Source organism: Muscardinus avellanarius, assembly GCF_963383645.1.
Source record: "Muscardinus avellanarius genome assembly, chromosome: 20".
In the NCBI taxonomy this organism is placed as follows: Eukaryota; Metazoa; Chordata; class Mammalia; order Rodentia; family Gliridae; genus Muscardinus; species Muscardinus avellanarius.
This window is the reverse complement of record NC_137806.1, coordinates 2,742,099-2,769,294: the sequence shown is the minus strand read 5'-3', so window position 1 is coordinate 2,769,294 and position 27,196 is coordinate 2,742,099. Positions and strand designations below refer to the sequence as shown.

Sequence of the window (27,196 nt, the reverse complement as noted above, 5' to 3'; positions counted from 1 at the left end):
ATATAACTGTGAACATCAATACAGGAGGCTTTCAGGGAACAGGCTATATCTAAACCCTCACAGTAGGCACGCAAAACCTTAATAACCTCTCTGCCACATACTTTTTCCCCCCTAAGTGTAATCTATTTGGTTCCATTTTGAAACCACAATGTTTTCCCACGTCTTCTTTTATTTTTGAACCCCCTTTTCTCATCTTCACTAAACTTTTTCATCCTTCAGGTCCCGGCAGAGTTGCCATCTCCTCTTTCTAGCCCATAAGCATTGCTGGGTCCCCAGAATACAATGCCTTTTACCAAGGCTTGCGCTGGGTATGCACCACTCCACTCTGAACAAGAGTTCTAACTTCATCAGCTCTCGAGCCAAACACGGTGGGGAATGGATGCTTTAAAAGCTGGGAAATGCCTTCTTTCCTTTGAGTCCTCCCTTCTTAGTCTGTTAAACTGTTGCAGAACAAGAAAATTAGGGTGGGGATTCAGGGAAAGGTATCAGAGAACAGGCTGCTTAGGACTTTCTTAAAAAAAGAAAAAAAAAAGAAATAAAGAAGAGAGAAAAAGAAGGAAGTAGAGAAATAAAGAGAGGAGGAAGGAGAGGAAGAGGAGGAAGAAGAACCACCTGGGTGACCCCACCCTGCTAAGATTTCAAAGCTCTGTTGTTTTTCTCTCAGAGTTAACATTAGCAGGGTTGTAGAGTGTGGCCAGTATATGTACCAGGAACTGGGATTCAGGAGTTAAGTTTGTGGATTTTATACTGTGAGAACAACTGTATTTCTCTCTCTCATGACATCTCAGAGAATGAGATGGAGACTGAACCCAGGGAGGTCCCACCTCTGAGCTATAACCCGAGCCCAATTTCATTTTCTTAATTTTGAAACAGGGTCTTGCTAAATGCTGAGCGTCTCAGCTGAGGTGCTGAGGCTGGCCTCAAATCTGCAGTCTTTCTGTCTCAGCCTCCCAAGTACTGGGATCATAGGCACCCACGCTTCTAGTTGAGGACAATTGCCGTCTTGCGGGTAAATCCACGTGTGAACTGGTGGAGACAGTGAAGGTTTTGCAAGCACTATGTGATGAGCCTGACCACTGCAGTATGAGTGGAATTCCAGAAAATGTTCATTACTGGGACCAGGGCAGGCTCAGCAGTGACACCCTCGCCACAAAAGCAACCAGATGCCTTGAGGCAGAGCTTATGCAAAGCTTAGATTTTCGCTGAGAATAAATATTCATTGTTGGGCCCACATTAGGCCTATTCAGGGATCTCAAACTTGAATAGCAACTAAACTTCTGCCTTCAAAGATTCCTATTATACAAAGTGTCCGCGGTGGGACCCTGGCAGAAAGAATTTAATATTATAGGAATAGATTCTATTTAGGGGCCCTGGGCCACTCACTTAAGAATCTCAGAAACCGTCTGTACCTCCCATGGGAACACAGGCAGCAGGACCAGGATTTAGGATCTGAATTCTTCCTCTTGAAATAGAAAACACACAGCATTCTTTTTCATTCTTGCCTCCCGTGTTACCTCGACAGTATTTCAGATTATATTTCTATCACTGTGCCATTAGAGTCAAAGACATTATAATTGAATATGATCCAGAAAGTAGAGGTATTATTTAATACATCTTTATGTCACACAAGAAGTCTTAATATATGTTCATGCAGTTGAACCAGGAGGCTCACCCAAGATTATGTTCACATCTTATAATTTTCTACCCAACAATTCTTCTGCCTTTGCACAGGCTGACTGCAAAACATGGAATGTCTGTGTCCCTCAAGCTTCCATGTTGGAGCCCCAATCCTTAAAGTGATGGTGTTAGGAGATGGGGCTTGGAAGGTATCTGGGTTCTCAGGAGCCTTTGGGGGAGAGTTCCCAATGTCTGAACAACATTATGATGGGAAACTGAAATGCACCAATATAAGTGTGTGTGTGTGTGTGTGTGTGTGTATGTGTCAGACAAACAAGAAACAGAAATGGGTGGTATATGAAGAATTCCATTAGGTCCAGGTCTTCTTGACTCTCCCTCCTACCCCCAATTTATTCCTACCTTTGAGTTCCACGAGGTGTCCTGTGTTTTTCCACTAAATTCTTTATTTTAGTTAAGGCAGTTGGAGTTGCTTTCTTTTCCCTGAAATCAAAATAGCAAGTGGCTCACAGAAGAGTCATGGAAAGTATAATAAAGTCCAGAAAATCAAATCTCTAACTGTAACTTTGAGGGACTTATTCTTATGCCTTGCATTGTCTGGGCATATAATCTCTATCCTGTGCTTTAAAAAATGTTTAAAATTATTTTAAGTTACTAAAGCATCTCTCATGCTACAGATTCCTTAAAATAATAATAAGGCAGCTTACAGCTAAGGTGTATCATGAGTGGGTGGGAGTTTCCTGCTCACATTAATTTCTGTTTATCTAGGCTTTGCAATTACTTTCAAGGTGAGTCACTGTTAACCCACTCGATCATCTCTTGGCCAAATATTTTATATAGCATTAGGGTTAAAAGGGTTGTTTTGGAATCTGACGTGCAAGATCTTTATTTTCATGTAGTCAATAGATGTAAACAATGTATTTTTGGTGTAGTGAGGAATATAAATATTTCTCAATAAAGTAGAGATAAACATCAGTAATCATGTATTATGCACTAATTACTCATGCAATGTTAGGTGTTGGGAATATACAAAGAAAAGGAGCAAAAGAGAAAAAGCTGAGTTGCAAAACCATGTATCAAGTGCTATAATGGCATTATCAAGGACGGTGTTTTGAGTGGCTAATGTGGACGGCATGGCTGAAGATACTTGCATGGCGTCAGAAACACATGGGGCTGAGTATTTATGTGGCACAGGTTTGAAAAAGCCATGTGTGTCGAGGAAATGGTGAGGCTTTCTCCAGGGGTCGGTTGCAGAAATGTGGTGATAGTACAGAAACAAGGTTGGCTAGGGGTCATTGATCACTGTCACTGGAGTACGCTCAAGTTTTCCAAAACTATGCATCGCCTTTTACACTATTAAATTACTATCTATGTTTATATCTTTTAAAACAATGTTTTTATTATAAATTTAATATTCTAAAATATTTGATTTTAAATATAGTTTTATGAAATCTTAAAGATTTAATTTAAACTCCTTAAAATTATAGAGATTGCAAGTAGGCCATCTGATCTATCCTACATCCTGTTTATCCCCCCAGGGGCATTTCTTCCCCTCCATACTATTCCAGTAAGGCTCAGCATAGATGCTAAAGAGAAGGGCACGGGAGAATAAGCAAAATGAGATGGAGCCAGAGGTCGGAGGTCCCTTTCTCCATCAGATTCCCTTTGGAAGAAAATGTATTAAATTTGAGCAGGGCAAAGTGACTCCCTGAAGTTCTTGGGGCACACAGTTGAAAGTCTGGTATGAATCTGGAGTTAGGTAAAGAATTTCAATTAGAAAGCTGACTTAAAACTATTAATAGGCAGAAGCCTAGGAGACTACGGAGATGAATGGCCTCTCCCATGGAGAAGGTGTAGAGATTCCTGGGGAGGGGAGTGAATATGGAGACAGACCTGGGGTGTACTGATAAGTGAAGGGTCAGGCAGGGAGACCAAAGGAAAATTAAAATTAAAGTAAGATGAACAAGGACATAGGCAAAGAGGAAAGAGAAATAAGAACGTAGCAGAGCCAGGCTCAGTGGTGAAGTGTCATGCGATCTTATCCTGAGCCCTTTTCCTGCTGAGTCTGTGGAAAAATCAATCGCTTTCATTCCTGGGGTGACCTGTACCCCACACTGGTGATGAGAAGACAACAATGAGGCTTTGGACCCTGAATGGCTCTCTAGATTGTGTCTCTGAGTGATGCATGAGCCTGACCGCAGAGCTCCTTGTCTATAATACTAGTATTTGAAGACCACAGCTTTGAGGCTAGTATCAGCAACTTAATGAGACCTTGTTTCTAAAATAAATAAATAAATATGTAAAATAGGGCTGAGGATGTAGCTTGGAGTAGAATGTACCCAGGTTCAATCTCCAGTGTCAGATAGTAGTAATAGTAGTAGTAGTAGTAGTAGTAGTAGTAGTAATAATAATAATAATAATAATAATAATAAGAAGAAGAAGAAGAAGAAGAAGAAGAAGAAGAAGAAAAGGGTTGGGTATATCTGGGAGGTTGAATTCCCCTAAATTTAATCCCCAACACCACAAAAGAGTAATTATAACAATAAGAAGAATAAGAAGAAGAAGGAGCAGAAAAAGGAAGAGGAGGAGGAGGAGAAGAAGAAAATGCTAGGGTATAGGTGGGAGGTTGAATGTTCCTGGGTTCAATCCCCAAAACCTCAAAATAATAATAACAATAAAGATGTGGGAGTGTGGCTCAGAAGTAGAATGTCATGGGTTTAATCCCTAGTACAGGAAGGAAGGAAGTTAGTTCAGCAGAGGAAGGTGGGAAGGAGGAAATATAACTGTGTGCAAGTGAAAGATATCGGTAGAGAGGAGGCCGGGCAGGTGGTTGCCACTCTGTGGACAGCGCTGCTGACCTTCGCCTGGGGAGCCTCTTATTAGCCCCCAAATTATGGGGTATTCAGCATGAGTACCATGATGAAGGTGTGAAATCTAGGACTTTCTGAGTGCCCTTGCTGCTTGGGTTAATATGACAGCTTGTTTATCCATTGGGATGATTGATTAACCTTGTGTGTCTGCTTAGTCAAGACCATGGCACCCTGCCCGCATGTTCCGTCAAACGCTGGTGTAGATGTTGCCGTGGAGGTAGTGTTTAGATTTGATGGACATTTATGGATGACAGAGTAAGTTGACTGGTTGTAAATGTGCAAGCGAAGCAACTTGCTTTCTGACTCACTCATACCTTGGGTGGGCCTCGAGAGTAAAGACTTTTGCCCTGAGACAACATAGCCTCCCTGCCTGCCTTTCCAGCCTGCTGGCTTGCTCTGTGGATTTTGGACTCGAATTTCCAGTTTTTCAGCCTGTCCTACAGGTTTCCTGTTTATTAGCCCTCATGACTGCATGACATAATCCCACAAACAAAGTCAATGTTTCTCTTTCTTACACAAGCTTGCTGTGTGTGTGTGTGTGTGTGTGTGTGTGTGTTATACATATATGATATAATATACTCATATGTCATATGTATCCAAATATATGAATATGTGTTGCATACTTACATATGTTAATTATACTATATATGAATTTGAATTAATATTTATATATGAACATAACTGAATGTGAATTAATCAGAGGAGAATTAGTCTGGAGAATACCATCTAATACAAAAGAGGATTCTAGCACACAACCAGTGCATCACATAGTAGGTTATGTGTCTGTTTCTCCCAGTAGATTAGAAACTTTTTAAAGTTCAAACTGCATTTATGTTTGCACTGGCATATTTTAAGCATATAAAAATGTTAAATTAACAAATGGATAAGATCTTCTTAATGGTAATGGATTAAAAATGGCATCTCTTTTTTTTTTATAATGAACACCATGGTTCTATGATGACTTTGCTTTAGTTCAGGATGTCAAGGTGGCTGTCTGCTAATTAACAGGATGGCAACTGGAGGTCTGAGGAGAATCCATCAGGTGGGACCTACATATTTACACCAGGTCAGTGGTGCCTTCATTGCTGTGTGACATATCTGTGTTAGAGCAGTTCTAAGTCTTGGGCTATCAACTGGTGTGCAGGTGATAAATTTCTTTAATTTTTTGTTATGCCATCTTATCCTGAGCCCTTTTCCTGCTGAGTCTGTGGAAAAGTCAATCGCTTTATTCCTGGGGTGACCTGTACCCCACACTGGTGATGAGGAGAAAACAATGGGATGCTTCGGACCCCGAGCAGCTCTCTAGTTTGTGTCTCTGAGTGATGCACGAGCCTGACCGCAGAGCTGCTTCAGCACAGCAGCTCTTGACCTCTGCTTTGTGTCTTGCTCAAAACAAGAGAATCTTGGCTTGGAACTTTAGTGCTCAAGGCCGGCCTCCCCGTGTAAGCCAAGGAAGGGCCTGTCTTGTGGTTTTGAAGCCTTCCTAAAGTACCACCAAAACGTTATATTTAGTTCCTTATCTCTTTTTAATTTTCAGAGAATTTCATATTCTCCATTTTCTTTTCGGTGTCCTCAAAAATGCTCCTAATATAATCTGAAAACTAAACTTAAATCTTTTACCAAAAGAAGAATGATTATTTTTAGGTAACTCCTGCTTCGGCCCAGAAAAATAAGCCCATAAAGTATGGAAAACAGTAAGACTTGATGCATTTAATATTAAGTCACAGGAAAACATAGCAAATAGAATGCTTCAGAAAACGGTTCTGCCGAGTATGTTTCATTTGACAATTAAAGGTACCGCTTACCTTCCTGGTCCTTTTCTGTTTGCAAGAAAACACAAGACAGCAATTATAATATGAGATATCAGAAATCCAAATCCAATGCACAGAAGAATCCATACATCTGGAATTTCAAAACAATGAAAAAGATAAATGAATAATAAAAAATATTAAGGAGCCCAACCCAAGTGACTCAAGTCATAAATAATGTCACCTACTGTTCTGAGTATACACGAAATCTGAGGTGGGAGGATTCAACTTGATGTGGCATCGATTTCCTTCCCATCCCTCTGCACATCTGGAAATGAGATAAAACGCAGTCATTGAACGCAAGCAAACACAAATGCAGAAATACATCTGAGCAGAATTGTCTTGGAAAAATATAATCAATGCCATAAACAATAACACACCAGGAATATGGGTAACTTTGAAAAGAAACCAAAGTTGGTAAGCTAAACCAAAACAAAATTTAATCTTATTATTTTCATGTTACCCTATAAGATGATCTTTAAAAATGTTTATCTCCCTCTTGACTTTAGGAGGTGCACACTTGTTCAAGCGCCCATGTCCACCTTTGGTTTTCAATGACTGACTCAAGTTTTACCAGGATCCAGTATCGTTTGACCTCAGTCATCATGTGGCTCAAACCCCAAAGCTATCACATTTTGCAACAGTGAACAGATTTAAGTTCTTTCAGGTAACCAACACAGCATATTCAAGTGATCAAGATAAACACAGCTGATTGTGGAGCATACCTGTAATCCTAGCACTGGGGAGGCTGAGTCAGGAGGCTCAGTTTCATGGCCAGCCTCAGCAACTTGGTGAGACCATCTGCAACTTAGTCAGACTCTGTCTCAAAATAAAAATAAAATAGGGCTGAGGATGTATCGCAGAAGCAGAATGTCTCTGGGTTCAATCTCCAGTAAAACACACACACACACACACACACACACACACACACACACACACACGATAAATAAGAATCAGAGAACATATTTATTTTTCATGAAATAAAGATGAACCTCCCAGTTTTTAGATTTGGAATCAGGTTAATAATTTTTTTTTTTTATGGTACCGGGGATAGAACTCTTCTACCTCCAGGCTACACTCCCAGACCTATTTTACATTTTTATTTGGAAACAGGGTCTCTTAAGCCAGCGAGGCTGGCTTCAAACCTGCGCGATCCTCCTGTCTCTGCCTCCCAAGCACGGGGATTACAAGCGTGCGCCACCACGCCCGGCCCCGGCTAATAATTTTAATATATCAGATAAAAAGATTGATGCTTCCATCAGGATTCTAATACCTTTGCTTTATTTAGGGATATAAAAGATGAAAGTTGTACCACTGGTATGGAAAATTTAAAATTGGCTATCTCGTGCTTCTAAGGGAGTTGTTGCTTATTTCTAAGTAGCCAATGTGTCAGAAATTTTCTGGCCATATTTATTTGCATATATATGTGAAAGTTTATGCTCACATACTTGTTTGGTAAAAATAACAGGATACAAATTATGGTGGGTTAAAATATTAAGGTAGGTTGGCTAAATATCTTGCCAAGTTCACAGTATATGTTAAAAGGAGGATACAAGAAACTAGTTTTTGTTTTTGTGGTAGAGAGGTTGAAACAAAGGTCTTTCCACCTCTGGGCTACAATACCTCCAGCTCTAATTTATTTTTTATTTGAAACGAGGTCTCATTAAGTTCCTGAGGGCTTTGCTAAGTTGCCAAGCTGGTCCTCAGCCTATGATCCTCCTGTCTCAGTCTCTAAAGTACTGGAATTACAGGTATAGAACACCACACCTGGATAAAAACTAGCTTTTAAGTATGTGTGTTTAAGAACCAATCCTTATTCAGAACATGCATATTGTATTTTCTTTCAACCTCTCTTTTAATATTTATTTATTTATTTATTTATTTATTTATTTATTTATTTATTTAATTTTTGGTGGTACTGGGGGTAGAACCCAGAGGGGCTTTCTACCTCCAGGCTATACTCCCAGACCTATTTTCTATTTTACTTGGAAACAGGGTCTCACTAAGTTGCTGAGAGCCTCGCTAAGTAGCTGAGGCTGGCTTCGAACCTGTGCGATCCTCCTGTCTCAGCCTCCCAAGCACGGGAATTACAAGCATGCACCACCATGCGTGACTCAACCTCTCTTTTATTTATTTTTATTTTTTATTTTTTTTTTCTTTTAAATTTTTAATTGGTGCATTATATTCATACAACATATTGGGGTAAAAAAACTTGTGTGTACAAACATGTACTCGTCGCTGATTTAACCCCTACCCAATTCCCACCCCATTCCCTGTCCCTCCCTCCCTTGCTTGGCTTAGTGGTTGACTTCGATATGTTTAAGTACATTGTGTGTTTTAGAGATTTTCCTCTTACCCCCTCCTTTAGTCAACCTCTCTTTTAAATATAAAAATGTGTATGCTCAAAAGCAATTCTTTCCAAAAGCAATCAGCTTCTTTAAATATAAAACAAAGAAAACTTCATTGGTCCTAATAGGTCCATTATAGACTGTCTTTTTTTTGCTAAGTAAATATTCTTTCAAAGGTAGAAATTAAAGACAATTTGATTGTTTTGATGTTTCTGAAATTCAGATTGAAATAAATATGAACTATTTATTTTTCTTCTTTTTATTCTCGAAACGGTCTCACTGAGTTGCAGAAGGTCTCATTAAGTAGCTGAGGCTGTCCCCAAACTGTGATCCTCTGCTCTCAGCCTCCCGAGCGTGCGCCATCAAGCCGTGCTAAATAGGAACTCCAGGACTGGAGTACTTGGCTTTCAGTTTGGCAGTCTTTAAGATGTATTCTTCCCGTCAGTGACCTGGACAGAAGACCCTGTGTGGTCGCACACACACGGGTAAGGCTTAAAGGCAGGGGCACTTTTCCATTCTGGATTCATTTGACTCCTTGAGATTTTAAAACTGAAAAACGGAAACTTTTTCATTCTAGGTTCATTTGGCTTAACAATCTCCACCTTAGGCAAATATTATATATTACTTGGGTGTGTGTGTGTGTGTGTGTGTGTGTGTGTGTGTGTGTGTGTGTTGCTAGGGATTGAACCCCTCTACCGCTGAGCTATACCCTCAGCTTTCTTTTTTTCTTTCAATTTTGAAACAGGGTCTCACTAAGTTGTTGAGGCCTTGATCTTGTGATCCTCCTATTTCAGCCTCCCAAGTACGAGGATCATAAGTGCCTACCACAGTCAGCTAAGTTCTTAACAAAGTCCTAATGGGAACATGGTTCAGTGGTAGAGAGCTTGCCTAGCATCTGAGAGGCCCGGGGTCCAATCCGTAGTACTGGGGGTCCGGGGGAGAGGTGAAAAGACAGATAAATTCTGGTAATATCAGTTAAAAATAACGTGGGAAACCACATCACATAGAAGAAATGGTATAAATCCTCCCCGTTTATTCATCTAGTCTGTTTCTTATCTATCGACCTACATGTTCATATAGTTATATTTATGTAAAATCTACTGACGTGGTTGGGAAGGCAGAGATGGGGGAAACATTTTGGGGGATGCAGAAAAAAGCAAGTAAGAATATAACATTTTTTGTGGTACTAGGGACTGAATCCGGGGGCATTCTACCTCCTAGCTACAGCCCCAGACCTATTTTTTATTTTTCATTTGAAACAGGGTCTCACTAAGTTGCAGAAATCCTCACTAAGTAGTGGAGGCTGTCTGTGAGCCGTGATCCTTCTGTCTCAGCCTCCCAAGGACTAGGATTACAAGCGTGCGCACCATGCTCTGCTATAACATGTGTTGTCATCTTCTTCCTTCTTCTTCTTCCTCCTCCTCCTCCTCCTCCTCCTCCTCCTCCTCCTCCTCCTCTTCTTCTTCTTCTTCTTCTTCTTCTTCTTCTTCTTCTCCATCCTCCTCCTCTTCCTCCTCTTCCTCCTCCTCCTCCTTCTCCTTCCTCCTTCCTTCTTCATCCTCCTCCTCTTCCTCCTTCTTGTTTTATTTTTTAGTCTGGTACTGGAGCATGAACCTGGGGTACTCCATCTCTGAGCTATACTCCCAATCCCATTTTTATTTATTTCTTTATTTACTAACTTTATTTTGAAACAGGGTTTTGCTAAGTTACTGAGGGCCTGCCTATGTTGCTGAGGCTGGCCTTGAACCTGCAATCTTCCTGTCTCAGCCTCACAAGTACTGGGATTATAGGTGTACACTACCACACCCAGTTATTTTAATCTTTATCAGACTAAACCTTTATGGGAAACCAAGTGTTCCTAATAACTGTGGCATTTCGGTTCCAGAGCCCTTTCAGTTCGCCCTGTCAGGGCTGGGTCCTCAGGCCTGGCATGCTGAGGACAGCGTTCCTGGCCGGCCCACCCTTCCTCCGAGCAATCGCCCTGGAAGAAGCTTCTCTCCTGTCCTCCTGGTTTACTGCGGGCTGGAAAGGAAAGCAGAAAATCCTGTCTAACTGCAGTTGAGTGAACTCATGTTCTCCATGCTGACCATAAATCCTGCTAAGTATCATGAGGATGCTTTAAATAAAGTACTTGAGAGTCCCTCTCCCTTTTATTTTCCCCAGGCAGTATGGGCTGCAAATCTTAGATATCTCACCCCACTATTCATTTCTCATTAGTACATCTGCAAAACTGGCAAAACAAATAAAAACTAAGAGGATTCTAATCCTCAAAAGCCAGCTGGCCTTCCTTCCTTCCTTTCTTCCATTGAATTCATGTGTGTTCTTCCTCTGAGCTATATCCTGAGCCCTGTTTTATTTTCTATTTTTTAAATAAGGTCTTGCTAGTTTGCAGAGAGTCCTGCTAGGTTGCAGAGGCTCAAATACCTGTGATCCTCCTGTCTCAGTCTACCAAGTACTGGGACTGGAGGCGGGTACCACCACACCAGACCAAAAGGTAGCTTCTGAGCAGTGTGGTAGATGTTTATGTGGTTGCTGTAGGTGAAGGCTCTTGGGCAGCAGCAGGGCGCAGGAGGTGAATGGTTATGGGGAGGAATGCAGTGTGCTTTGGCTATGTAGAGACACATCATGGAAGTCTGTGCAGGGAGAGGGCCTTTGTAGGCATAGACCTGGCTGTGGGGAGCTGATGTTTGGTCAAGTGGCTTGGTAGTTGTGGAGAGTGTTTTGCAATTATTAGTCTCGGGGTAGGAATTAATTCCTAAAGTAACAGGCAATGAGATCCATCCATGTTCATATATATATATATATATATATATATATATATATATATATATATATATATATATGTATATATATACATACATATATATATATATATATAAAGTTTTTTTTTTTTTGGTGGTACTGGGGTTTCTGGAAGCCCTTCTACCTCCGGGCTATACTCCCAGACCTAGTTTATATTTTTATTTGGAAACAGGGTCTCTTAAGCCAACACGTTTGGGTTCGAACCTGCGCGATCCTCCTGTCTCCACCTCCCAAGCGCAGGGATTACAAGTGTGCGCCACCACGCCTGGCTCCACCTTCATATCTTGACAAGTAATTACAAACTATAATTACCTGTATAGGTAATCCTTTAGCTACTTTATGGCTAAACAAGGCTGAATACAAATGTTCTTTTACCCCCGTGTAATCCAAAAGGATTCATTATGACCATCAACATCACATAATCCTTGTTCCAAGTTTAAGATACATCAATCTGATTTAAAATGTGTTTCTCCTTTTGATGTAGAGAAGGAAAAAAAATGAAATGTTAGATGTGATGTAATCATTTTGAGTTTTTATTGAAGTTCTTATATTCTCATAGTGACTCATTAAAATAAGTTATATAAAATTAATAATCTAAAAGTTACTGGCAGACTTAACAGAAGAGGAAAATCACTAACTTTTATTCAAAGAGTACTCATATGAAAAAATATATGATACATTTTGTTATTACAATTTATTTTGAGCTGGGTGTGGTGGAGCACACCTGTATTCCTATGACTTGGGAGGCTGAGACAGTAGGATTGCAGGTGTGAGGCTAGCCTCAACAACGTAGCAAACCCCCAGCATCTTTGCAAGATCAATTAAAAAATAAAACATAAATTAGGCCTGGGGTATAGTTCAGAGTAGAAAGCCTCTGAGTTCAAGCCGCAGTACCCAAAATAAAAAAATATTTTCAGCTTTATATGACTCTGTCTTACCACTCATTTTATATGCCTAGTAAGTCTAACACTAGGGAATTTTAGCCTTATTTTTAGAACCTGGAAGTTCAAACTAGCACCCAGTTATAGAGCATGGTGGTTGCCTGCCCGTCCATTCAGCCATCTATCTTCCTTCCCTACCTTCTACTACATTGCTCAGCATTTCCAGGATTTGCCCAGGATTGAGCCCTCCTTGGCCTCCAGGCCCTTCCCATTCTCCGGGCTGTCAGCGTGGCCCAGGACCACATCCATCCGCATTTGGCATTCCCAGTCAGAAGGGTCTGGCTCACAGATGTACATGGACATAAGAATTTCCACACCAGATATTTTGGTAAAAGATACCCCCTCCTCAACTCTACTCTCAAAGAGGAAGTATGTAGTTCTGTCACGACCAGGTAGACATTTGGTTACCATTTTGCCACAAAAACTCTCCTGAGGACAAAATCAACTAATAACAACTCAGAGCCTGGAAATTATTTATAGATGGTGGGACAACTTCTCTGTCAGTTCATGTCCCAAGCACTCTCTGCATTTAGCCATTTCTTTACATGAGTCAATACATCTCGTTACCATAGTAGCCATTTTGAATTGCATCTTCCATTACCAACACACACATGCACATATGCATGCACACACACATATGTATCTTTAGTTTTTCTACTCTCTAACTTTGTTCTCTAAAGTTCTACTCAATAATCCACTGTTCATAAAATAATTACAAATATACTATGCACAAAGTACTCTACAAGATACAGTTGAGAATGTGAAGAAGCAACACCGTAGAGACAAAAATTTTAAAAATATATATAAAAATACATTTTAAGGCTGGGTGTGGTGGCGCACGCTTGTAATCCCTGTGCTTGGGAGGCGGAGACAGGAGGATCGCGCAGGTTCGAAGCCAGCCGCGCTGGCTTAAGAGAGCCTGTTTCCACGTAAAAAGTATAAAAATAGGTCTGGGAGTGTAGCTGGAGATAGAAGGGCTTCCAGGAACCCGAGTACCACCAAAAAAAAGTAAAAATAAAAATACATTTTAAAATAACTAAGGCATAAAGTGAAATATAAGAAAGGTAAAGGAAAGTGCTAAAAGGAAAGATGAAAGAATGTTTCAAGAATCTTTTTCCAGACTCAGAAAGTGAAGTGTGTAACGAGGACACATTTGTTATGATGAACTATGTTTCTTCCAAAGAGGGAAGCGTTATGCGTACTGTATAACCCTGCGTCAGAAAAGCAGGCCATCCGAGTGCACGGAAATCACCTGTAACTGACTGCACCTGCAGAGGCATGTTCAAATATGTGCTGTTAACAGAATTCTACACTAACTCTGCATTTCCCAATTCTTTGTTTATATTTTTCTAAGCATACTCTTTAGCTATGTAGTTTTGAAGGATATAGAAGGAAAATCCATTCCGAAGCACTATACTGTTTGACTATGTTACAAATGAGATTTATAATTTAGGGTTACAGAGATAGGCTTGTCTTCCTTTCATTAGACATTTTATAGGAACATGTTATCACTATTAAATTCATGTCTATCATTTTTACTGGGAGGAGCCAATATCACTATACATTTACAGTCTACACTTCAGAAAAGTATAATATATAAAGCTTATAAATAAGAAATATTTATTGAACTTCTATGTGTCAAAGGTTCCGATTGTCTACCTATATTATTTGCAATGCAATAATGCTACAAAATGGGAACTATTTCCCCATTTTATTGTTGAGAATGTGAAGGCTCAGAGAGTGTGAACTGTACATCATCACAGAGTGCATTCCAAATGTGATTTTCCACTTTGACTTTATTTATTTATTTATTTATTCATTTATTTATTTATTTAGTGGTACTGGGGATGGAACCCCAGGGCATTCTACCTCTGAGCAACACCCCGAGCCCTAATTTTTATTCTTTATTTTGCAACAGGGTCTCACTGAGTTGCAAAGGGCCTCACTAAGTAGCTGAGGCTGGCCATGAACCGCGATCCTCCTGTCTCAGCCTCCCGAATGCTGGAATTACAAGCGTGCGCCACCACACCTGGCTTCACTTTGACTCTTAAAACCATACTATGTTGTAAAATTATTTGTTTCCCACCATCTTCCTAGAGTTGGAATGTAGTTTTATACAATGGTAGTTGGTTTTATGGGTTGCATCTACTTAGGAAAGCAGTATTGAGATGGGGGCAGAAGACCTGGGACTAGGGAAGGTCTAAAGAGGCCATCATATACAGAACAAAAACAGGTAAGGTTAATAAGATATGCGGGAACAATGACCAGGCAAGGACTATGGAGATCAAAACACTCCAGCCCCTCCTGTAGCTCGGAGGACACCCGAGTCAAAAAGGATGGGGGCAGGTGAGCAGACAAGTGTCACCGAGAGAGTAGAGCCCACCAGCCCGCGAAATAATGAAGAAAACCACGGGGCCAACAAGACTCAATTATGACCATCACCAAAGAGCAGATGGAGGGCTGTGAGAATGTACGAAAGCTCAGCTCCTAAGAACCTCCCTGGTTACTCTCTTTCAGGGACACCTCCTCTCCCTTTGGGGGGAGCGTTTTGTTTTCTTTATTTGGCTTATAAATAAACTCATATTTCTGTACCCTTGATTAGTCCTTGGACTTCATTCATCAAAACCTTCTGAACAGGAACCAAATAAGAGGAAAACTCCCGTATGATTTTGGCGCCCAGATGGGACAGTGAAGGGACCCAGGGGAGGAAGCATTTTCTTACGATCCTATGAGACGCTTCTGGTGCTGCCAATCTGAAAATGCCATTTACTGCCAGAAGCTTCACCCTGAAACCTCTGGAGGTGGAGGGAAGGCAGCTGAGGCGGCGGGAAACGTGGGAAGTCAGGTCAGCATTTCAGAAGGGATGCTTCTGCTTCCTAGCTACATGGCTTTGGGACAGCCAAATATCTTCAGTGTCCTATTGTAAATATCAGTAATAACATAGAAAATGCATGCATAGGAGTTGTATAATAAAATGCATGCACAGGCAGTTGTAAACCTTCAAGTGTTGGGTCATTTGTATGCTAAATGATTATTATTTTTTTGCTCCTTATTATAAATTCTGGTTGTGATTGTTCTCTGCTGACTTCTATACCCAGACTTCTTAACAGGACGGCCTTCTAGAGATAGCTCTGGCAATTCTTTACTGTAATACCATTGTGTATTAGACTAAGGCTTAGGAAGAAGGAGAAGTCACAGCCATAACTTCCAAGTCCCAGGTTTAACCAGGGTACCACTATACCCGCAAAAAAAAAAAAAAAAAAAAAAATCAGCTTACGAATATGCTTCCACCTTTTTTATTCAGAGGTAGAGAAAGAAAAACAAGTGTTGACGTTGTTCAAGACCCCCCACTCATAGCCCTTAAGTGCCACCACTAGGAAAAAGTAGAGATGTCCCAACCTAACCGAGGGCTTCTTTTCAGATCAAATGTTTGCTATGCTTCTACCAGGGGAGGAGGATGGAAAAATTGAGGCCAGCTTTTCCTAAACCATCCTTAACATGAGAGAATTCATCAAAACAGAATCTGAGAACGAGAGAGAAGCTTTAAGTTAGCTCTGAGCCACAAAACACTGAAATTCCACCATGAGCCAGCTGTAGTGTCACACACTTGTAATCACAGTACTTGGGAGGCCGAGACAGGAGGATTGCAGATTTGTGACCAGTCTCAGCAATTTAGTGAGGCCCTTTGCAATTTAGTGAGACCCTGTTTCAAAATAAAAGAATAAAGGTAGGGCTAAGAGTGTATCTCAGAGGCAGAATGTCCCTGGGTTCAGTCTCCAGTAACCACACACACACACACACACACACACACACACACACACACACACACACACACTAATTCTGCCATGAATACCAGTGATTAATTTGCTTGTAGTAATTTTCCCCATGACTATTTAGCTCCAGAATGTTTTATAATATTTGTAAGTATTAGACAGAGCCCACATGACCAAGCAAGATAAACATTCTGCTGTTAGCACCTGTTTTCATAACACAAAGAGGAGAAAGGGAAAAATAAAATATAATTAGATTCTCTCAGCCAAAGCCACACCCTAATATTTCCTAAGTTCTTTTTTTTCTGTGTATGTGTCTAGTGCTGGGGATTGAATATGAGGGCACTCTAGCTCTGGGCTACACCCAAGTCCTTCTTATTTTTTATTTTAAAACATTCTTGCTAAGTTAGTGCACGTGCCTTGAACCTGAGATCTTTCTGCCTCAGCCTCACAAATACTGAGATCGCAGGCATGTTCCACCACACTTGACATCTTTCCTACTAATATTAGTAGGTTGTAACTGAGGAGTAATTAAAGTAGCTCATTTCTGGGTGTGCTTGGTGACACCCACTCTTACTCGCTAACACCAGGAACAGAAGTTCTTCCCAACCTTGCTGTCATTTGTAGGCAGGTCCCAGCACATTTGTCTCATTGCCAGGGGTAAGAAAAGAGAAACCACATGCTTACTAAGCACTTGTTTATGGACTGCTTCTTTGGGAGCTGGCAGAGCATTTGCTCTGACTTTGTAAACAATTTGAATTGTCCTCATAGATCTGAAGCACAAAAAATTGTATTTATTTACAATTGTTCTAAGAAGTCTGAAGTCAAACAAGTGCTAAGGAAGAGGCATGATTTTTTTCACAAAATGGTGATATTTAAATATTCAAACATGGAAGGTATTGGACATACCCACGAAATAACCTCATCCAGTATTTTTCATTGATGCAAAATAACATTTGATTATGTAGCTTCTAAGTATGAAACTAAAAGGAATCTTCAGCCTCTTTTGAAATATGACCTTTCTGCGGGCGTGGTGGTGCACACTTGTACTCCCAGCACTTGGGAGGCTGAGACAGGAGGATCGCAGGTTTGTGGTCAGCTTCAGCAAATTGCGAGGCCCCCACAACCTAGTGAGACCCTGTTTCATAATAAAAAGAATAAACAAATAGGTCTGGGGGTGTAGCTCAAAGGTAGAATGCTCCTGGGTTCAATCCTCAGTACTGCAGAAAAAGAAGGAAAGGAAGGAAGGGAGAAAGAGAAAATATGACATTTCAAGCATCAGGAAGACAAAGAAAATTTATGTTTTTTTAAAAAATTTTAGGCTAAAGCGTTAGAAATTGCCATATTCTCTTCTTTACTTATTTCAATCACCAAAGCCCCATCAATTTTGCCTACTAAATATCTTAGAATGACTCCTTCCTTCCCCATCCTGATGCCACACATGGTCAACAAGCCTGGTCACTGAGGTATTAGAACAGGCTCTTAAATGGAATTTCTGTGGCTCAACTGGTTAGATCTCAGTCCTCCTTTGGCTTCCAAACGCTTTCATTTTAGTTGTTGTTGTTGTTATTCTGGGGATTGAATCCAGGGGAGGTCTACCTCTGAGCTACATCACCAGCCCTATTTTATTTTAATTTTTTTGAAACAGAGTTTCACTAAGTTGCTGAGGGCCTTGGTCTGTCACCAGGGCTGACCTCACACCTGCAATCCTTCTGTCTTAGCCTCCCAAGGACTCTGAGTCACACCTCTCAATACCTCTTGGACTCTCCATGATACCTGTTTTCACTGACTACAAGATGGGTTTGCTTATTCACCTTCCTAGCTCATATTATACTTAGAGACACAGACTAATTATCATTTCCCCCAAGTCCTCTTTTGTGCCCAGTCTGACTTAGACATGATACATGCCAACTCTGTATAATGGCACTTACAACCTCGTATGACAGCTCTTATGCATTCACTACTGCAACCGTTGGTTCCTTCTAAATATTTCCAGACTATAAATTTACTCAAGGTGGGGCCCATATCAGTGCACCCTGTGTGTTCAAGTTAACCCAACCGTGTGCATCCATATTTGCTGAAGATATTAGCATCACCGCAGTTATCACTTGGATAATGTGCCATAGTCATCAAAGCGCTTGTTCTGTGTGTATGTATTAGCTCATTTACCCTTCAGGCCAGTCATTCGCAACGCTGGCGTGCATGGGGTCACTGGAGGGCTTTACACAACTCAATGCTAAGCCCCATCCCCAGTTTCTGATTCCGGAGCTCTAAAGTAGCCCAAGAACTTCATGTCTAACAAGTTCTCGGATGCTGCTGCATCTCTGGTCTGCAGCCAAACTTTGAGACGCAGGATGAGGACATCCCCGCGAGGTTCAATGTTATGTGTCCCCGTGTGCAGAGGAAATCCTGGCTCAGAGAGCACGGGCCTCCTGACAGCGAGTACAGGTCCTCCTGACTTGCCATTGCTGGTCCAATCCTCCTATGAAGGTTTATATCGGTTCATATTCTCTCCGAAGGGGTGATAATTTAAAAATGCAAATGTGTGCTCCCTGTGGCTTTTATTGCAATTTCCACTTGAAACGGTGGTTGAGTTGCACAGAGTTGAAGATGTAGAAAGGAAGCACCTTCATACATTATTTTAAATTACTGCAGCTGGTGGGAATAACCTTAATTACTTCTGAATAGAAACAAAGAAGATGGAATTGTTCTCCTGTTTCTCTGGGTTCCCATAGGTTGGGGCCTGGTGTTGTACCCGAATGCAGACATTTTTAAAGACAGTCCTCAAGTTTATTTTTGAGCTTCTATGTCTCCTGTTTTACTTTTTTTTTTTTTTTTCAGCTGTTATGCAGTAATATTTCCCTGGAGTTGGATGGGAAACAAAAGAAAAATGAAAGGGAGAAGAAATGGCAAGGGAGCTAAATAATTTACAAATTAGGCCACTGAAAATGGCCTACAAGTCAATAGCAACTGCTCTTTACATGGATGTGAAGGCTTTCTGCTCTGGAGTGTGGTCCTAGCGGGAAACAGTGTCCTGAAACATCTCTTCTCCAATGGAGTCCTTTAAAACATACATTCTGACTCTGAGCTCCAGCCAGAGCTTATACATAGTTTCTCTTCTTCACACTGAAACAGACATGAAACCACACGCAGAGGCAGAACACAGGAAGGCTAAAATGCAAACGACCAGATTGTGCCTGTACTGGGAAATCACCTCAAAATATACTTGAAAATAGCTTTGGTATCAATGTGCTGGTGTTGGAAAATGACTTTGGTATTACTGTATTGGAAAGTGAGTTTGGTATTAATGTATGACAACTTAGTTTCAAAATGTAAAAAGCCATCAGGGCCCCTTACTGCCAGGTACTTAGGCAGCTGTTATAATGCAGAGTTCCCTCACCAAAAGTAATTAGCAAATACACAAAGGAGTTGGGACCTAGGGCCTTTGTATTCTAAATACAGGTTTACATAATAAGTGATGTCTAGCAGATAGGCTAGAATTCCCCAAGAATGTGGGAGGAGGGTACAAGAGGGGGCAGATACCACGGGAGCCCTGACTTTGTTATCACTCTGGTCCTAACAAAGACCTAGCCTACACCTGCATCGAGGCAGGGAGGCTTTTGGCCAAGCAAGAAATCCCCATAATCATAATCTCCATACTCATAAGAAAAGGACATGCACAGAGCTAATGGCGGGTTCACTCCTGGGTCAGAAGATTACTGGTTGAACAAGATGCAGGATAATATGTCTTTATAAAAAGTGTTCTGTATCCAAACCTGTGATTCTCCTGTCTTAGCCTCCCAAGTACCGGAATAAAGATGTGCGCCACCAGGTACAGCTTCAGAAAGGAATTTCTATCAACACCACATCCACAAGCGCCAGCCTGAGAAACCTGGGTGTGGGTGTGGGGTGGGCGGACATCAAGACACACTTTGACCTTTTGATAAAGAAAGTAGGCTCTTAGCTCGGCCTGGTAGCGCATGCCTGTCATCTTACTACTTAGGAGGCTGAGACAGGGGATCACAGGTTTGGGACCAGCCTCAACAACTTAGCAGAGGCCCTCAGAAACTCAGTGAGCCCTTATAAAATATAAGCAGATAAATAAACAAGTTAGGGCTGGGGTTGTAACTCAGAGGCAGAATAACACACACACACACACACACACACACACACACACACACACAGCCCCTGCTGGTTTCCCATCAGTCTAAGAAAGAAGTGTAGACTGTACTTGGTACTCTGGGCCACCTTGTGTGTGCTCTGTCCTGCTCTGGGTGCCAGGCAGCCCTGCCAGGCAGACCTCAAGCCTCCCCCCTCCAGACTCCCTGAGGATGAGGTCATGCTCTTGCTAAACACACCCATTTACTTTGGCCTAAGGTCTTCCCAGGGGCAGCTTTCTGAGACAGTTGCGCTCTGTCCAAACTTGGAATATCTTGCCCCTTCACAGAATTGAAGGTTGAGCTATGGTTACAATCTCAGAAAACCGTAATCACTAAGTCTAACATCATCTGTTCCCCTCCTTTTCTGGCAACCAGCACAACTCACCCTTGGTATTTTTCTGTTTTTGCATTTGTTATTACATACATATGCATACACATCTGTACTGTACCTGTACAACTGTTTAAAATATAGTTGTAAGTAAAATATAAACATTTATATATTATATGTATGTATAGACACAATATATTAAACTATGTGAACACAAATCTGAAAACCTGCATAAATTATTTTGCATAGATAATATGTTATTAAAGTAATATAAGCAATACAGTAACATATATATTTTTGTGGGGGCAGTACTAGGAGTTGAGCCCAGAGACATTCTACCTCTGATCTATATCCCCGGTTCTATTTTATTTATTTTGTTGAAACAACTTCTTCAGTTGTGGAGTGTCTCACTAAGTTGCAGAGGCTGGTCACAAACTTGCAATCTTCCTGTCACAGCTTCCGAACTACTGGGACTACAGGCTGTACCACCATGCCTGGTTACACATACAATATTTAAAAAGCCTTTAAACGCTTCAAATCAGCTTGTTTTGTTCTTTCAAAGTTTTAAGAAAAAGTTATTATATTTTATCCAATATTTGCCTGATGACACAGCCTCATAGATTATTATGCACAGAAGAAAACTTGAGAGCAATGTAATTTATAGATGATAAAATCTTTAGAAAATTACCAGAAATCTGAATATAAGAAGACATTGTGCTGTGGTATGTAGTTAAAGCTCTCTCTTCTCTAGGTATGTGGCTCTGACCCATGGAGAAAGGCAAATCAGTTTGAATAAGGAGCCGTGTGGGCTAGAAGTAAAAATACAGGAGAAAACCTATTGTTCTAAGTTACCAAAAGACTGCCTCCAGTAATACTGCCACATTGAATTACTGTACAGATGACTTTTTCAAGCTTTTGGTAAAGAAATAATCCTTATGATATATAAGCTCTTCTAAGTGTATAAAATGAGTAACAATAAAAACTACTTTGTTGTTAATGAAGAATCTCCAAAGACATTTCTTGGTCTAGATCAATTTACTGGTAAATTTTCTCAAATTTACAAAAGCCTCTCAAGTTTTTAATAGTTCCCAGGTGTGTGTGTGTGTGTGTGTGTGTGTGTGTGTGTGTGTGTGTAAAGAGGAGGGTAAGTAATTTTTTCCATATGGCTACATATCTGCTGTATAAAAAAGGACAACATATCCACAAAATCATAGATTTATCTTAATCAAAGATGTGCAAAAATTCCCAAATCAAACACAGTTGCTTCCTGCATCCCTGGAATTCACATTTGTAGATTCAATTGAATCAGATAGAAAATATCTGGGGGGAAATGCATCCATACGAAACACGTACAAACTACTTTTTGTTTTTATTATTTACACTGTATTAGGTATTTTAGGTAATGCAGAGATGATTTAAACTGCATGGGAGGATGTGTGGGGATGTGTATAGATCATATGCAACTAAACAAAATGTAAGGTAACTCGAGCATCCGTGGATTTTGGTACCCATGGCAGGGTCATGGAGCTAATCCCTCGTGGATATTGAAAAAAAACAACTTTCACTAAGAAGAGCAGACTGAACTGAGCATGGTGGCACACACACCCGTAATCTCAGTCCTTGGGAGGTTGAGACGAGAAGGTTGCAGGTTCTAGGCCAGTCTCAGCAACTTAATGATTCCCTTAGCAACTTAACAAGACTATTTCAAAATACGTAAAATAGGGCTGGGGGTCTAGCTCAAAGGTAGAATGCTCCTGGGTTCAATGTCTACTACCCTCCCCAATTAAAAAAAAATCCCAAACAAATTTAAAAAAGAGAGACTTTTTTTTTTAAGTGACTATATACACACATATAACTTCATTGTATGTCTCCAGTTTTAGATTACGTTATGGTCTCTTAAACTTCATATCCTTGAACAAAATGAAGAGTAAAGGTCTTTAATGAGTTGCACCTGGGCACCTGGGGGAGATGGAGTGGTGGAAGATCAGCTACATTTGGCACAAAGATGGGATCTCTGGGATAAGAATAGAGTGTGAGGTTAGCAGTGGAAGAAAAATGACCCTGTTAAGGGCTATTTCATGTTGTGAAGAATCTCATAAATTTGAAGGATAATAGGGCATTTGCCACCTGGCTGGGATTACTCTGGATGAAGCCGGTGAAAGAGAAATTGTAAAAAAGAAAAGAAAAAAAAAAGGCAGAGGAAGAGTGAGCCAACTGTACTAGTGGCTCTTTACCAAAGAGAGAAACTTTTGTTTTATATGTATTTTTTTCATTAAAATATTACATAAATGTTCTGGGGATGCAGCTCAGTGGTAGATGTTTGTCTAGCATGCACAAAGCCCTGGGTTTGATTCCCAGATTGCACAAAATAAAAAAGTGTGTGTGTCTGTGTAATGAATATTACTAAAATTTTAAGTTACACTAGCATATTAATCTCCAGAAAATAATGTCTATTTCGTTAGCTGTTTATTTTAATGTTAACCTCTGTTTATATAATAATATTCACAGATTGCATTTTTATCATATATTTTATTGTTATAGATTAAAAAATCCCTTTATTATCAAAGAAGTAGGTCCTTCCTGGCTTCTAGTGGCCATAGTCACTATAATTAAATCTATATGAAGAGTTTATCGCATTATTTATTTTGTGATACTGGGGATAGGACCATGAGGTGTTCTACTTCTGAGCTACACCCCTAATATTATTATGACATTAATACTATTGTTCACTGCCAGGTTAATATATTATCACCATAAAATTTTGTTTTATTTTGATTTTTATGGAGTTAATTATCCAATTTATTTGAATCCATTTAATTTGCTATGCCTTGTGGATAATCCCTAAATTCTCCAAGGACTTCTTAATACAATTTTCCACCAGATTAAAACATGAGATGAACTGTGAGAACCCTTTTTCTTTTTCTTTTGGGAAAGGAAAGTGAGATTTTATTTTTATTTTTATTTTTTGTTGTACTTTGGGTGGAACCCAGGGGCTTTTCTACTTCCGGGCTATACTCCCAGAATTATATAATACTTCATCACCAAGAATTCTCAGTCCTATTTTACACAAAACACTTGCAAAATCAGCCCACTCCCTCCCTCCATTTTCCTTGTATTGCCTGGAACTCCAGATCTGTGGCCAACTATTCTACCATCGCCTCAGCATTTTCTTTAATGGTTTTCTTTGTGTCCTTGTCACAAAAGAAACACAATGTTGCTTGAGGCTCCTGCTTCAGCACTCACCCTCTCAGTGAAGGCTGTCTTAGCTTTTCAGGTAAATGACTAGGAGGAGCAGGTGCCTTTCTGCCCCTGGTTTCCTCCAGAATCTTTTCTTCCCTGTTTCAAAGTCCCCAGATTCTTTGAATCTCTGTTTGTGCCTTTTTGTTCTTGGCATCTGCCTCCCCTCATTTACTGATTTCACCCATTAGCTGTGTTCATTTCCATTCCCATCATTACTGCTAGTGACCTAAGTGGCCATGACTGTATCTTTCAAAATCATTGCTCCTTTCAACTCTGACTTTTCCCTGACTTGCTTTTCTTATATACTTATTAATTTCTTTCTTCATATTCTTCTTATAGTTGAGTTCTGGACAGCTGTGGATGAGGAAAATGTCCAGAACTTATGGAATACAGCGTCTGGCACTTCCAGACCACACATTCTATCTAGTACCCTCACTGGAATATTCTTTACTCCCATAAGCTTTTCCAACCATTGGCCTCAAGCCAGATTTTATATTCATCATCTTCTTCATCTCTACTTTCATTCTTACCAAAGTTAAATTTCCTAGTCCATTATTGAAAATATTTTCTAGGTGATAACACCAGTTCACTTTCACCTTTCTGAGCCATATTTATTAGGAAAATTCCAATTTCTGTTGTTGTTGTTGTTGTTGTTGTTGTTGTTGTTACTAAGGTTTGAGGTCAGAGACATTCTACTTTCTGAGATATACCCCCAGCCCTTTTTATTTTTTGTAATGGAGTTTAAGTTCCTGAACCTGTCTTTAAACCTGTGGTCCTCCTGTCTCATTCTCCCAAGTATTAGGTTCACAGGTGTGAACCCTACACTCAGCAAAACTCCACTTTTAAATAAACCTATCTACCTTTCTGTGACTGTACTGGAACAGCTAAATGTAGATGAGTAGAATTATAAAGGCCAGAAGGTAGCTAGTCACAAAAGCAGTTACCCCTCTCCCTTTCCATACCAAGTATACTAGTAATCAAAAATGAAAGCTGTCTGAATCTTTCAGAGCTAAGCAATGAAAACTAGACAAAAAAGGACAAGGAATACTGCTAATATTTTAGAAGATAAGATATGGAGAAGTTTCTTCTTTAAATAGAATAAGCACCCCAAGCACTTGCAGAAGGAACTACACTGCTGTGATTTTGCCTTTCTATAATCTGCCAAACCTCAAGTTCTTTTTATTTTTTCTGGTGATATGTCTATGCATTTTGTGTTCTTTTGCAAAGGTGTTAGATAAGCATGAGGTCCAGTCGCTGCTTTGAATTATCCTGTGTGCACACACACATTAATAAAATTCTGTCTTTATCTTAATCTATTTTTTGTTTGTGACCCTCAGTCAATATATCTAACGAGTATTTTTCCCTTCCCTTTCAAAGGAGCTGAATATAGTAAATTTTAATAAGTTGCTCTTTATTTAACAAGACTCTTCATAATTCTCTTGATTTAAATATAAATGTTGGGTGATAAATGAATAATTAATATTATTTTGAAATAACTTGTAATGAAATGCAAAAAATGTTCACACTAAACTAAAAAGTACAAAAAAGGGAAAAAAAGAAATCATTCCCATGGTATACCAATAGCATGACCCTAATTTTAAAAGTAAAAATACATCAACATAGTTTGGTTATCTCTGAGATTTGGGGTCTTATTCTTGATGAGCTTCTGAGTTAAAAATAATGTTAAATATTCCTTTTCAATACTGAGAGACACATGAAAGTCTTTTAAAACATATTAAAATTTCATGAATTGAATCAATTTCTCTTAGATGTAAGGTTCTCTTTTTTAAAAAGTTATTCTCTGAGACCTTTAGTTTAGTAAGCAAGTTTGCTTCTGATACATAAATGCCATGTTATTTTTCTCTTAAATCCAAATTAATGCTTTAAGCCAGTTCCATACAAACTGTGCTCATTGTAGAAACTCTAAGAAGGCGATTTTTAAAACAAAAGGCCAGAGGAGATTCAAAATGGCGACTGCAGGAAGCAGCACATCTCAGTAGCTGAAAAAAATATAGTTCAACTACGGAGAAGGCAGCATCTTGAAAAACAAAATAAATAAAGCTCACAAACCAAGAGAACCACAAGGCATGGTGGAAGGAATCCAGGACTCTGAACTGCAAGATTCACTGCAAAAACCCGAGCACGCGATGGATGCGGCGCTCTGCTCACGCCATCGTGGGCTGAAAGTGGCCACAGAGCTCCAATATCTTAAGTGGCGAGCAGCACTTGGCATCACACTTCAGGGACGCAGAAGACCCAAAACCCTGTGTGCTCACCCGCAGCAGCACAGAGAGTCCCCCAGAGACCCTGCTGCAGGACCAGGTAACCTCTTGCATTACCTGGTACTTGGTGGAAGACTGCCCAGAGAAGCTGTGGAACCCAGCGGACTAGTCCAGTTAGAACCTCCAGAGACAGAGGAAAGGTGCTCAAGGCATAGTGACTGCACAGGGTCACAGAGAGTTGCTCCAAGACTACACTGGATGCCCTCTGTCCCTGCGCAGGTAGGGAAGCACAGGTGCAGGGCAGGTAGGAAAGTTCACACCTAAACCTGTGGTGGAGAGTACAGAGGCCCAAGGGCACAGACCACAGGCTGGACAAACACAGAACTCTGGACTTATATGGAACTCATTAACAGCGACACCTGATGCCTTGACACCTAAACACAAAGCTGTCAGAGGCAAGAGAGGGGTGTAAACACTTGGGGTGCAAACACTTAGAGAGTGGGTTCAAAAGATCACAATAGGGTATAGAACAAACAAGAGACATTGGGATATACTCCAGAATCTACCACAGTGATCTCATCAAAGTAAGCCATCAAGAACCTAAAGAGGAAGTCTACAGAATGGAAGACATTTACCAGCTACCACTCTGATAGAGGGCTAATATCCAGAATTTACAAAGAGCTCAAAACTACACTAGCAAAACAAATAACCCAATCAGGAAATGGGCAACTGAACTGAATAGACACTTCACAAAAGAAGAGATACAAATGGCTAATAGATATATGAAAAGATGTTCTACATCATCAGCCATCAGGGAGATGCAAATCAAAACTATGAGATTCCATCTAACCCCAATCAGAGTGGCAAGCATAAAGAAATCAAACAACAATAAATGCTGGCGAGGATGTGGGGAAAGAGGAACTATTTTACACTGTTGGTGGGAGTGCAAACTAGTTCCGCTGCTATGGAGATCAGTGTGGAGATTCCTTAGAATAGGCCAGGCGTGGTGGCACACGCTTATAATCCCCGCACTTGGGAAGTGGAGACAGGAAGATCACACAGGTTCGAAGCG

At 40.3% G+C, this 27,196-nt stretch overlaps 1 protein-coding gene across 1 annotated transcript in view; it reads right to left on the bottom strand.

Moving 5' to 3' along the window:
- MALRD1 (MAM and LDL receptor class A domain containing 1) overlaps positions 1 to 27,196 on the bottom strand; it is a gene marked incomplete at both ends in the record, with an annotated part of 671,257 nt that overhangs the window by 31,677 nt on the left and 612,384 nt on the right. Inside the window, 2 exons of the mRNA XM_080717079.1 lie at positions 6,311 to 6,407; positions 6,502 to 6,581. Coding sequence (XP_080573205.1) covers positions 6,311 to 6,407; positions 6,502 to 6,581 — 177 coding nt within the window. The remainder of the gene's footprint in view (positions 1 to 6,310; positions 6,408 to 6,501; positions 6,582 to 27,196) is intronic.